Source organism: Canis lupus, chromosome 34 (genome assembly GCF_048164855.1).
Source record: "Canis lupus baileyi chromosome 34, mCanLup2.hap1, whole genome shotgun sequence".
NCBI lineage: Eukaryota > Metazoa > Chordata > Mammalia > Carnivora > Canidae > Canis > Canis lupus.
The window spans coordinates 14,637,844-14,652,484 of NC_132871.1; the positions used below are offsets into that span (position 1 = coordinate 14,637,844).

Consider the following 14,641-nt stretch of genomic DNA (forward strand, 5'->3'; position numbering starts at 1 on the left):
CTTTACATATAATTCTAACAATCTTAGTTATGTGATTTCTCTAGCCCTAATAGATGAGAGGCTGTTGATGAAAGAAGTAATGTCTGTGAGGCATGGGAAGATAGCACAAACAGCTGCATTAGATCTTGATGCAGTAACTGATGGACCTAGGAATGTGATGACTTTCTGTTGTTAGAGAAGGTAGATTATGATCAGTACTCTCTGACTTAGGAATCATGTTGTGGGGTTTTTTTTTTTTTTTGAAGACTTTATTTTAGAGAGAGAGTGCAGTGAGTGAGCAAGCAGGGTGAAGAGGGGCAGAAAGAGAGGGAGAATCTCAAGCAGACTTTCACTGACCATGGAGCCCCACAGGGGGCTCAGTCTCAGGACCCTGAGATCATGACCTGAGCTGAAATCAAGAGTTGGACACTTAACCGATTGAGCCACCCAGGTGCCCCTTGAGGTAGTTTTTGTACATTTTACAAATATTTAAAATTTTTAAGTTGGCTAAAGTAAAGAAAGGGGAAAAAGATTTTATACCTTAAATATTTATTTGCCTAAAAGAGTCACTTCTCTGGAATGATAGTGTATTCCCCAATAGGAGCAGACAAATCAGGTATTAATAGGCTTGTAAAAAAAATGGGAGAGAAAAAAGCAACTGTGTCTATTTGGCTGGATGTGGTTTTTAAATGCTAATCAAGGTATCTATTTTAAAATCTTAAAATAGCTGAATTGTAGCTTTTTAAATTTGCCTTATACTTTTCCTTTTCCTTTTCCTTTTTTTTTTTTTTTACATGTTTTCCTCTCCACAGCAATCTCACGGTTTAGGCAGGCCTATCTGGCTCCAGATTGCCGAGTCTGCTTATAGATTCACTCTGGGCTCAGTTGCTGGAGGTGAGTGACATGGCTTTGTGCTGTTCCAAGCTTGTGTTAATGTAATATCTCACCAGACTGAGACAGATCAGCAAAGGTGCAGTTTATTGTTGCTGTAGGACTTGACTGCAGAGCTTTCCAAAGTGTTCTTTATTTTTACCTGTGATCATAGGACTTGTAGCACAACCATGGCCCCTCTGGCTACAGTCTGTCTTCAGGACAAAACCTTTGTAATAAAGTGAAAGTCTGGATGTGTGCTGCACTCACTTTAATTATCCTGGTTAGAACCATATGAAGAAATGGAATAATACTGTGTTAATGGTGTTGGGGGCAAGGGCAGGTAGGAAATCCAGATTTGGGCTACAAATCCCAGAACCTTATGAAATAAAATAACCTCCTAAGGTGATTCACCTTTGCATTTCTACTTATGTTTTTTTCCTCTCTCTTTTTACTGCTTGAGGATATCTAGACTTATAGCTGCTATTTGCTAAAAGGAACCTCCCCTCCAGGCTCCTGGGCAAAATTTGAGAGACTTTTTTTTTTTTTTTTTTTTTTTTTTTTTGCTTAAATCTCTCTGTAGAAAATGTGTAGAATCTGAAGTTGCTTTGTTGAGTAGAATCTAGGAGGTGTGATTAAAATGCTTATGATTTTTCAAAACAAGCCTGAACCAATGAAACTATTATTTTTTTCTTTTTGATTTCAGTTTTAGAAGTTGCAGAACATGTTTTGGTTTTCAGCAGTGGAAAAATATAACACTAATTCATTTTATAAATTTTTCAATCTCTGAGAAACTCTAAAACCTGGCCTTTTCTTTCTTTTAAAGACCAAATTCTATACAAAGGGATAGGGTCATGTTGAGATGTAGTTCCAATATTATGCTCATAGCTAAGATTAATTTACCAAAATGCTTTAGTAAAGTAAGTTTTAAAATTAAAGCTACTCGTGTGTACATATGTGGTTATTTTAAAGGGGTACAAGGTATAGCATTTAGGCATCAAATGGAAAATATAAAGAAATATATTACATAAAACAGTTTCATGTTGTTACAGAAAATCAAGTCTTGATTATCTGATGTTGGTGATGACTTGAAAATCCACTGCAGTTGTTCTCTGAAGCAGCTGTATTTATGGATCTCAATTGCTAGCCTGTCATCCTTTAGCATGTACGAGAAAAGGAAAAAAATAACACATGGTCTCTTTTTTGTGTTTTATTTTCTAGTCCTTTGAGATGAGATTTGTTGTCCTTAAAGATCCTCCATTTAATTGCGCTCTCCTTTAAGCCTAAAAACTGTTTTATTTGTAGCCGTGGGAGCCACTGCAGTGTATCCTATAGATCTGGTGAAGACCCGCATGCAAAACCAGCGTGGCACTGGCTCTGTTGTTGGGGAGCTGATGTACAAAAACAGCTTTGACTGTTTTAAGAAAGTCTTACGTTATGAGGGCTTCTTTGGACTCTACCGAGGTGAGTAAGCATATCTCAGCTGCTGAAGTTAGTGATTTTATCTCTCCAGCAGCAGATCTTAACTCCGTCATTATGAAAATTAGTTTGTAGCCTGTCCAGTCAGACCTAGAGCTGTTTTTCTCTTTTTATTTTCTTGTTGTTTTGTTTCCCTTTTTACATTCTTGCTGGTAACTAGCAATATTAGTCTACAGACAAAGCCTTAATTTCTTCTTCCTGATATTTATATTTCATGGAATCCAAATCCTGCATTTGTTCCAACATGGGCTTGTGGTCACTCTGCTCTTACAAACTTAGGCACTGGTGTGCAGGTTAAATAAAAGATGGCAGCTAAGAAATAGATGGTTTTCTCAAAGAGTTAGGGAAGAGAGATGAACCTCTTCTCTGTGAAATTGAAGTCAGGCTGTTACTGGAAGGTAAGTTTACCCTCTATGTACTTGTTTTAATTGAAAGAGGTATCAGATGTGTTTGTCTCTTCCAAGAAGACCATTCATAAGTCTTTTTTTCCAGTGAGTCATCTGAAGTTAAAAAAAAAAAAAAAAGTGAATAAAAGAAAATCTTTGGCTCCAAATCTCATTCTCTCTCCTTTCCTCCCCTTAGCTCAGAGGCACTGAGTAAAAGCAGAGAGATTTTCTTTTGCAGGGAATGTTGCCACCAAGTTGAGGCTGAGCACAGTGCTGTCAGCATCAGAGGCAACAACCCCTTGTAGAATTCTCCCCACCCCCATCGGCTTTGTAGGAACTTGTTCTCTTTGGAGAGGGAATGACTTTCATGTATATGTTTTCACATTAGAATTTAGGGTTTCCTTTGGGAGGGAGATTAATTTTTTAATCCCTTTGGGCGCCACTTGGAATTCTTTGAAAATATTCTCTACAAGCTCAAGTCCAGATCGTTTATGTAATTTACCATACTTATTTGTTTGCACACAAAATCTCATTAATCCCTAGCTCACTCTGAGCTCTGTTGAACTGTTTGGCTTAGAACCTCTTCCTTGGAAAGAAAGATTGGACCTGTGCAAAGCGTCTGCTCATAGACAGGAGGAAAAAAATACATCTGGTTAGCATTATTTGCAGATACTCAAGTGAAAAATGTATCTGTGATATATTTAGAGGAACGGGTCATGAGGATGTTCATTTTTGGCATTATATAGAGTAAGAGTGGTTCTGAAATCAAACTAGGCTCAAATAGCCTGCTCTTAAGAATGAATGTAATTAATTTTACTCAAATATTCAAAACTCTAGTCTCTAAATTCTAGTGGAAAAAAGTGTGTGTTGTCCAGGATGCAGATCTGTGCATGGAAATGCTTATTTTAAGCTGTATTAAATCCTGCATATCTAGATTTTATTTAACGAAGAATTTAAGGAGGGTTGAGTGGTACTAAGGTTGTTGTTGTTTTTCCTTTGTCATCTTCAGTCTTTCCTTGTTAAATAATAACCTTTCTTCCTCCTTGGTATACTTGTTAGAGAATGTTCTCTATTAGAAAGTAACCTAGAAAAAAAAAAAGAAAGTAACCTAGATATATACTGCACACTTTAGCCTTCTCAATGGATGGATGCTTACTGAAAATTTCATTTTGGAGAGATATCATATTAGTTAAATGGGTCTGATATGGCAAGTTTGGAGGTGGGGAGAGGTGGAGGGATTGTTAGCTTTATTCAGGATATGAGCTGATAAAATCAGTTCTTTAAATGAGAGACTCTTGTATTAGGGAGAAGATTGTAGGAGTCCTGTATGTGAACACTATGATTATTGAGATTGTCATATATTGCTTAGAACTGGTCCATTATTCTGTCAGATGATTGACAAAATTGTTGACAGATTAGCTTAAATTTCTTTGCAGGCAATAGTGATAAAATGACATAAATCAGTACTTTATTAAAATTCCATGAGCCTTATTGAGGCAAGTTGTAAAACAAATATACATGCTGACATGGTTGTATGGAAGTTAGATTAAAAGTAATAGGTCCTCATAATCACGAAGGTTAGAAAGTTAAGACTGCCATCTGCTGATTTATTCTTTTAAATCAGTCTGCTGCCCGTTAAAGGTGTGTGCAGATTTGTGTTTGTCATTGATAATTCCGTTTGACTGACAGTAGCCTGTATGTATGATTACTTCTGGCTCTCAACTCATAGAAAATCACTCAGCAGTATCCTCAAAGTAGGCTTAAGATCAGCAGTGAGTGTGCAAACACATATATAACTCCCCCATGGCTGAGTGATTTAAAGGGTATAGAATGTTTATTGTTAGCATCTTTAAAAAATGTATGCAAAAAATGTACGCCAGCAATTTGGATAATCTGTGTGCTTTAGAAAGCTGAGCCTTATGAATATCTACAGATGTTGAATTGTTTGTATATTTTTTCTTTTCCAGTTTGCAGCCAGCCTGGGAAATTTAACTTTCTGAGAATAATGATTTCCTTTGTTTTAAGAAGATTCTTTTGAAAAGTCTTAAGTTTGACATATATTAGTAAATAAGAATGCGGGAGGCATATGTTTTTGCTTGTCGAAGATATCCATTAACTGATACTTAAAACTGCATTTTTCTTTGCAGTTTTGGCTTCCTTTAAGATAAATGAGTACTGAATTCTGGTTTTCTCTGAAGAGAAAATTATGGAAGTTGATATTCTGTAATAACCAAGCCACCATATGCTATTGCATAGGTAATAGCATCATTTGTGGCAAAATCTGGGTCTGTTCAACAGCATGCCTTGCAAAGGTTTTCCAAACATACAACATGGGCTTCTCTAAAATGTTTTTGTACCTTTGTATGTTGTTGGTTGTAAAGGGAGGGAATTTGATTACATTGTTATTGGCAGTGTTTGGGAGTAGAGAAGATCATGGGCTCCATTCCTTTCTCAGGTACTTCTTGGGAGATGTTAGATAACTAGGCTTTAAAGGAAGCATGCTTTTTTTTTTTTTTTTTTTTTTTTTAAAGATTTTATTTATCTATTCACGAGAGAGAGAGAGGCAGAGACACAGGCAGAGACACAGGCAGAGGGAGAAGCAGGCCCCATGCAGGGAGCCTGATGTGGGACTCGATCCCCAGTCTCCAGGATCAGGCCCTGGACTGAAGGCGGCACTAAACCACTGAGCCACCCGGGCTGCCCCAAAAGGAAGCATGCTTAAGAGAGAATCTATAGTCTCAAGAAAGCATATTATGTTTGACATAAATAATTATTACATACATGTACAGAGTACATGTATTTTTCCATTTTTCCATATTTTAATGAAAACTCTAAAATGTTTGCTAGGCAAATAATGCAGGGGAAATCTTTACAAAAAAAAAAAAAAAAGAAATCTTTACTTTTCAGGTTTGTGTATTCACATCTAGTATGTTCATATTGCTAATGCTTCTCTCTGTTAACCTAGGTCTGATACCACAACTGATAGGGGTTGCTCCAGAAAAGGCCATTAAACTGACTGTAAGTTTCTTTTTCATTGAATTTATGTCATTTTGTTTAGATTATCATTAAGCCAAAAATTAATGATGATGCTGCTGAGACTGGCACACTATCACGATGTTTGTAAAGCTTTCAACAAACATATAAGCATTTGATAATTTTTAATTTTATCATGAGATTGATATTTTGATGACTTGGAAAACCAAAAACATACCAGTAAAGGAAGTGGTTGAGGATTCTGGTTAACTGATGTTGTCTTTCTGATTAGGTTAATGATTTTGTCCGGGACAAATTTACCAGAAGAGATGGCTCCATTCCACTTTTAGCAGAAATCCTTGCTGGAGGTTGTGTAAGTATTAATACTGGGCATTTCTCATGGCAAGTATGTTCCTTTAATCTTTTTTGCACATTAGATATAATATCTGAGTGACATTCTTTCTGAACTCAAGGATTTCTAAGATTTTCTCAGTGATTGTAAAGAATGCTTTTTAATATCATTGCACGATCTAATTGGTTTTGAGTGAAGAAATGAGGTAGTATTTTTATCAGCTCTGACTCTTAGAAGCTCCTGACATTACCTTCCACACTTTTTAAAGTTCTAATTCTGATTCTTAAATATCACAGAAAATAAGAGTAGTGGATAAAGTTCCCATACATTTACATTGTCTGGAACTTTAAGTGTGAGATGACTGATTAATCGGGCTCTTAGATTTTAGGTATAGGACTGAGTAAACCATTGTGGTATGATTATAATTTTCCTTCTTTAGGGACCAGAGGTTATAGCAAATATCCATAATTATGTTAAGGCTATCAAATTCTGAATGCAGAGATTCAGATTATATTTACTTAGAGCACAAAGGTTTCTCTCTTTAAAGTGTGAGCATGACATTGGATTTGGACCAATTCTCAAATCTAAGTTTGTAGCTCAACTAATTTTATTTGTGGTGTTCATTTCAAATTTGTTACTACATAATTGTTTAAGACTTATTTAGTCCATTTTGTCCCTGAAACCCTTAATAATTTCCAGTTGAACTGGCTGACAGTCCTGGCTAAACCCTCCTCAGTTGCTTGTGGAACTTGAGGTGATGAGGTCAATGACCTTTGCAGCTTTTAATTCAGCAAAGATGCCCCAAGGGTCAGAGAGAGAGCGGCTGCACTGGATTCTTTTTGATGAGATTTGTCAGCCTGGTACATACCTGGGTCCTCACCTTTGTGCAACCTTTGTGCAAAGTTCCTATTGAAAAGGTGACTTGGGCTGTGTGTGTGTGTGTGTGTGTGCATGCGTGTGCAAGTGTGTATGTATGTATATATGTGCATTTGTGTGTATGTTTGCACACATGTCCATCCAAGTGCATTTTCAGGAAGAAAACTCACCTCTTTGGCTGACTTTCTTTTTTTATGAAGGACAAATAATGAACATAAAAATAAGACCTTTGTTTAATCAGATCACGAAAAATGTAGTTTCTCCTCTTCCTTTACCACAATGAGAAGCTGTAATTGCTTCTCTTCAAATGAGCGAATGTTTGCGAATCCTAAGTATTTTTTCTCAGTGGTTTTAGTTTTAGTTTCGTTAAGAAGTTTCTCAGTTCAGTTTTGCCACTGCTCATGCACACGTTTGCCAGAAATCTCCTAAGTCATGCTCTTTCTGTTCCATGTAGCTCATTATTTCTGTTTCCCTTTGTTATACCCAGAGGTTTTTGCCCATGAAACTGACCTGTTCCCATGTCTGACATGTGACCTAAGTGGTTAAACCGTAATCAGATATTTGGTTCCTTTGTTTTTCCTACTGTGGACCCTGTTTCTAGGTTTGAACTTTGGGAATTTCTGTTGAAGTCTAGGGTGCCTGGAGGGTCATGCTGACATTCTAAATCTCTTCTTTAATCATGACTCATTTCTGAGAACTGTGATGGATTGTCTAGTTGGAAATCAACAGCATGAAAAAAAGACAAGTTGGGCTCGAGGCAGAATGATGAGGTAGTCTGCAGTTCTTCACCTCAAACATTTTATGCTTCCTTCTTTTTTCCTAAATCTCTCCATTCAGGGAGGAAAGAAAATGTGTAATTATTGAGTTTGTACTGATGAATTCAGTCACACTATAGTGTAAATGATTGTTAAAGCATAATCTGGGGGATCCCTGGGTGGCTCAGCGGTTTAGCGCCTGCCTTTGGCCCAGGGCACGATCCTGGAATCCTGGGATCAAGTCCTGCGTCGGGCTCCCGGCATGGAGCCTGCTTATTCCTCTGCCTGTGTCACTGCCTCTCTCTCTCTCTCTCTATCATAAGTAAATAAATCTTAAAAAAAAATAAAAATAAAGCATAATCTACCACTTCTCCCAATGTCTGTGTATTGCAACAGATAATAAAGCCTTAAACAAAATGAATAAGTCTCTGTTTAAAGAATATTGGGCATTGTGAAATATAGGAATGCTCTCTTTACCGAATGAAACCTGGTAAGCAGCTACCACCAGATAGACACTAGGAAGAGTGGCTGACTGTGAGCCTGATCATGAGAACCCTCACCATCCTGGGTAGTGGTGGTGATATGATGTTCAGGGGCCCTGTGGATGTTTGGCTAAATGCGGTCTATATCACCAGCTGAGAACAGTGCTGTTTTTCCAAAAATCACTCAATTTGAAAGATGTACCTTGTGTTAACCTGTTGCAAAATGTGTTAACGTAATGCAGATTAATTCAGAAGAAATGGCTTAAACTGAGTAGTCAGTATTGGTATAGATTTTACCTCAGCAGAAGGATCATCTAGGACCTGAGCTCTGAGTTCCCTATGTATAGGAGAGAAGTTCTGCTATGAAAATGCTGTCCTAAAAAAAAAAAAAAAAGAAAATGCTGTCCTTTAGGGAAAAAATGGTGTTCATTGACTAGATAATGAATTGACCAAGAAACAAAAATATCCAATCCTTAGATCTTATTTTTGTTATGGTTTTAAGAGTTTTATTTAGAGTCCCTTATCAGACATGTGATTTCTAATGTTTTTCACTTTGTGTCCTTTGAAGAATTGGATTTAGATTTTAATGAAGTCCAATTTAATCATATTTTGTTGCTTGTGCTTTGGTGTCATATCTAAGAAATTATTGCCAAATCCAAGATCATGTAGATTAATACCTCTGTTTTCTTCTAAGAGTTTTATAGTTTTAGCTCTTATATTTAGGTCTTCAATCTTTCACACAAATTATTAATCTTAATATTTTAGGGCCTTCTGCCTTGAGCATAGAGATTACCAAATGACAGTTTTATTTTTCATTGTCAACATTTTGGTGTATGTCCTTTTTTTTTTTTTTAAAAGATTTTATTTATTAGAGAGGGAGTAGAGAGCACAATTGAGGAGGGGAGTAGAGAGATGTAGCTGGAAGGAAAGAAGCAGGCTCCTTGCTGAGAAGGGAGCCCTACATGGGACTCAATTCCAGGACCCCGAGATCATGACCTGAACTGAAGGCAGACACTTAACCGACCGAGCTACTCAGGTGTCCTGTTATATTTCCTTCTAATGTTCTTATACACATGTATACATGCTCATGTACATGTGTCTGTACACACATACGCACACATTCTTTTTTAAATCAGATGGAAAATTTTTTGACTGATTTCCTGATTAGAGATGCAAGCTGCTCTCACTTTTTAAAGGCAGCAGAATATCTCACTGTAGAAATAGAATTTAACCTTTGGGGATATAGAAGTATATACTTCTAGAAGTATAAACAATGTGCATTTTCAAACTTTAAGTCTTCAGTGTGAACATTAACCAACTTTCTGTGTAGCAAAGCCTTCTCAGAAAAGACTTAGTAGTTCAGAATTTATGATAATATAGATGTGCTAGTATAAATTTTGTTGTTGTAGTATCTATAAATCAACCTTTAGGTATAACAGTTGCTTGACCCTTCTTTAGGTAGTGTTGAGGCAAGAGTGTATTTGTATATACAGTTATTCATGAATATATATTATGGATGTTGTATGTGTAGCATATATATAACAGTTGGTTTCAAATAATTTTTTCCCATTGTTCTTATAGATAAGCTATTCTTATCAGGCCATATGTTATTATTTTTCTATTAGGAAGTTTATGTACATGTATAAATACATACATATCTGTGTACACATGCATATTACATGTCCATATCAGACATAAATATAATTCAGTGCTTAATTATGATATCTGTTGTGAGCAAGAATAATACTTTAATGTCAACTTAGAATTTTCAAAATACTTTAAAATGCACCTTGTCGCTTCTTGTGAAATAGGTACATAAGGAACAGAAGCTCAGAAAGGTTAGCTCTCACCCCAAATCACACAGCTAATATATTCTGGTTTCATGTGAGCCCCAAGTATTTTGATTTTAAGATCAACTCCTTTTATTTGATCATGTTCTCTTGGAGATTCAAATCCAGGCCTTCTTCACATGTCAAAATAAATCTAAATGAGCCCGTTCAACTTTGTAGAGGCTTTTCATCCTTTTTTAAGAATCTTTATTATATATATAAAATAAAAATTTAGCATATATTTGAATGTATATACATATATATGATCACTTATTTAGGTATAATTAACATACCAAAAATTAGCATATTTTAGATGTCAGCTCAATTATTTTTAACAGTTGTATAACCCATGAAATCACCACTCAAGGTGTAAGATATGGAACGTTTCACCCCAGAAAATTCATTCATACCTCTTTCCAATCAATCACTTTTCTGTTCCTCTAGGTAACCACTATTCTGATATTAATCCTGTTTCTTCTTGGATTTTATATAAATGAAATCATACAAAATGCATCGTTTCATGGCTGGCCTCTTTTGCTTAAAAGAGTTTTTAAGAGTCATCCTTGTCATTTTGTGTTTATCAGTAGTTTATTTTTTGTTATTGTTTTTTTAAAGATTTTATTTATTTATTCATGAGAGACACAGAGAGAGGCAGAGACATAGACAGAGGGAGAAGCAGGCTCCCTGTGGGGAGCCTGATGCAGGATTCGATCCCAGGACCCTGAGCCAAACACAGATGCTCAACAACTGAGCCATCCGGGTGCCCGGTTTTTTGTTTTTATTTTTACTATTATTCCACTGCATGAATTGACCACAGTTTGCTTATTTGTTCTTCTGTTGATGGGCATTTGGGTTTCCAGTTTGTGTCTGTTATAAATAAGGCTACTATAAGAGCACCAGAATCGCTTAGTCAGTTGAGTGTCTGATTCCCGATTTCTGCTTAGGTCATGATCTCAGGATCATGAGATGGAGCTCCATATGGGACTGAGTATGGAGCCTGCTTGGGATTCTGATTCTCTCCCTTCCTCTCTTTCTGTCCCCCAATGCTTCCTCCCACCCACTTGCACACATGTGCTCTCTCTCTCAAAAAAACCCAAGGCTATATAGTCAATTTCAAGTTAACTTTTATATATAATGCAAGGTATGGGCTAGTGCGCAATAGTTTCATTATCACTTCTTGAAAAACTTTTATTAAAAATCAGTTGAACATGAATCTTTTTTCTGTTCTGTCCCACTGATCTACTTGTCTTTCTGCCAATTCCACAGTCTTGATTGCTATAGCTTTGTAGTATATCTTGAAATCAAATGGTATAAGTCCTCCAACTTTGTTCTTGCTGTTCTTTTTTATTTTTTTTAAATTAAAAAAATTTTTTTAAAGTGGGATTTTTTAAAAGATTTTATTTATTCATGAGAATACACAGGAAAGAGAGAGAGAGAGAGAGAGAGAGATTGAGAGAGAGGCAGAGACACAGGCAGAGGGAGAAGCAGGCACCATGCAGGGAGCCTGACGTGGGACTCGATCCGGGGTCTCCAAGATCAGGCCCTGGGCTGCAGGTGGCATAAATCACTGCACCCCCGGGGCTACCCTGTTCTTGCTTTTCAAAATTATTTTGACTATTGTCACTTTGCTCTTCCTTATAAATTTTAGCATCAGCTTTTCCATTTCTTAAAAAAAAAAACAAAAAACAAAACAAAAAAAAAAACACCTGCTAAAATGTTGGGATTATGAAAAAAAAAAAAATTCCTGTACAAATCTGTCAACCTTTTTGATGGGTGAATATCTAAGTAAAATAAACTACAGATATGTTCAATGTAATGCTTTTAAAGATTTATTTATTTACTAGAGAGAGAGTGCGTGCATACGCACATGCATACTTGAGGGGAGTAGGGGCAGAGGGAGAGGAGAGGAAAAATCTAAGCAGATACTGTGCTGATTGGGAGCCAGGTGGAGCTGGATCCTAAGACCCTGAGATCATGACCACAACTGAAACCAAGAGTCTGATGCTTAACCGAGCCGCCCAGGCACTCCAGATACGTTCTTTGAAGTGGATGGACCATCTGACAGTCTCATTAGCAGTGTTTGTCTTTCTTACTCCACACCCTGACACACATTTGATGGTCTTGGTCTTTGTTATTTTAGTCATTCAAGTTCGTGTGAAAGGATATCTTACTGTGGTTTTAATTTGCATTTCCTTGATGCTTAAAGACATTAATCATCCTTTCATGTGTTTATTGGCTATTTGTATATCTTTTTTTCTAAAGTATCTGTTTAAGTTTTCTGCCTATTTTCATTATGTTATTTATGTATTTTATTATTGACTTGTAGGAATTCTTTATCCATGATGGATGTAATCCCTTGTCAGAAATATGTATTATGAATATTTTTCCCAGTCTATGACTCACCTATTATCTTAACGTGTCTGTGTGTTTTTTTTATTGAGTTATAATTGCCATATAGCATTAGTTTGAGGTGTACAACACAATTCAGTATTTGTATAAGCTGGGAAGTGTTTACCACAATAAGTATAGTCCCCCCCACCATAAAAAGTTACATAGTATGCATTATGTTGTTGACTATAGTTACCATGCTGTATATTTTACATCTTTATGACTTACTTATTTTATGACTGGAAGTTTCTTTGTCTTAACCCCCCATCTCCTATTTTACCTGCTCCTCTAATCTTCCTCCCTTTTGCTAACCACCAATCTGTTCTCTGCACCTGTGAGTTTTGTTAATTTATTTTGTTTTAGATTTCACAGATAGATGAAATCCTACATTTTTTGTCTTTCACTGCTTTATTTCACTTAGCATAATACCCTCAAAGTCCATCTGTGTTGCTTTTTCTGGCTGAGAAGTATTCCATTGCATACATACACCTAATCTTTATCTATTCATCCATTGATGGACACCTTGGTTGTTTCTATGCTTTTACTATTGTGAATAATGCTGCAATAAACATAGGGATGCTAATATCTTTTCAAATTAGTGTTTTCTTTTTCTTTGGATGAATACCCAGAAGTAATATTGCTGTATCATATAGTATCATATCATATAGTATCATATCATATAGTAGCTCTATTTTTAGGTTTTTGAGGAAGCTCCATATTGTTTTCTGTAGTGGCTATACCAGTTACATTCCCATCAGCAGTGTACAAGTTTTCCCTATTCTGTATGTCCTCACCAACACTTATTATTTCTTATCTTTTTGATAGTAGTCATTCTGACAGGTGTGAGATGATAGCTCATTGTGGCTTTAATTTACATTTCTCTGGTGATTAATAATGTTGAGCATCTTTTCATGTGCATATTGGCCACCTGTATATCTTTTCTGGAAAAATGCTATTCAGATGCTCTACCCATTTTTTAATTGGATTATTGTTGTTGCTGCTGTTGAGTTGTTAGAGTTCTTTATGTAGTTTGGATATTAACCCCTTATCAGCTATATGATTTGCAAGTTTCTTCTCCCATTCAAGTAGGTTTCATTTTGTTGATGGTTTCCTTTGCTGTGTAAATGCTCTTTTCTTTTCTTTTTTTTTTCTTTTTTTTTTTAATTTATTTTTTATTGGTGTTCAATTTACTAACATACAGAATAACCCCCAGCGCCCGTCACCCATTCACTCCCACCCCCCGCCCTCCTCCCCTTCTACCACCCCTAGTTCATTTCCCAGAGTTAGCAGTCTTTACGTTCTGTCTCCCTTTCTGATATTTCCCACACATTTCTTCCCCCTTCCCTTATATTCCCTTTTACTATTATTTATATTCCCCAAATGAATGAGAACATATAATGTTTGTCCTTCTCCGACTGGCTTACTTCACTCAGCATAATACCCTCCAGTTCCATCCACGTTGAAGCAAATGGTGGGTATTTGTCATTTCTAATAGCTGAGTAATATTCCATTGTATACATAAACCACATCTTCTTTATCCATTCATCTTTCGTTGGACACTGAGGCTCCTTCCACAGTTTGGCTATCGTGGCCATTGCTGCTATAAACATCGGGGTGCAGGTGTCCCGGCGTTTCATTGCATTTGTCTCTTTGGGGTAAATCCCCAACAGTGCAATTGCTGGGTCGTAGGGCAGGTATATTTTTAACTGTTTGAGGAACCTCCACACAGTTTTCCAGAGTGGCTGCACCAGTTCACATTCCCACCAACAGTGTATGAGGGTTCCCTTTTCTCCGCATCCTCTCCAACATTGGTTGTTTCCTGTCTTGTTAATTTTCCCCATTCTCACTGGTGTGAGGTGGTATCTCATTGTGGTTTTGATTTGTATTTCCCTGATGGCAAGTGATGCAGAGCATTTTCTCATGTGCATGTTGGCCATGTCTATGTCTTCCTCTGTGAGATTTCTGTTCATATCTTTTGCCCATTTCATGATTGGATTGTTTGTTTCTTTGGTGTTGAGTTTGATAAGTTCTTTATAGATCTTGGAAACTAGCCCTTTATCTGATATGTCATTTGCAAATATCTTCTCCCATTCTGTAGGTTGTCTTTTAGTTTTGTTGACTGTATCCTTTGCTGTGCAAAAGCTTCTTATCTTGATGAAGTCCCAATAGTTCATTTTTGCTTTTGTTTCTTTTGCCTTCGTGGATGTATCTTGCAAGAAGTTACTATGGCCGAGTTCAAAAAGGGTGTTGCCTGTGTTCTTCTCTAGGATTT

The 14,641-nt window shown here is 36.5% G+C and overlaps 1 protein-coding gene across 5 annotated transcripts in view; it reads left to right on the plus strand.

Moving 5' to 3' along the window:
* SLC25A12 (solute carrier family 25 member 12) overlaps positions 1-14,641 on the plus strand; it is a 205,237-nt gene that overhangs the window by 169,209 nt on the left and 21,387 nt on the right. For all 5 annotated transcript variants that reach the window (XM_072810919.1, XM_072810918.1, XM_072810920.1 and 2 more), the window contains 4 exons: positions 792-873; positions 2,155-2,313; positions 5,680-5,732; positions 5,980-6,060. In XM_072810919.1, coding sequence (XP_072667020.1) covers positions 792-873; positions 2,155-2,313; positions 5,680-5,732; positions 5,980-6,060 — 375 coding nt within the window. The remainder of the gene's footprint in view (positions 1-791; positions 874-2,154; positions 2,314-5,679; positions 5,733-5,979; positions 6,061-14,641) is intronic.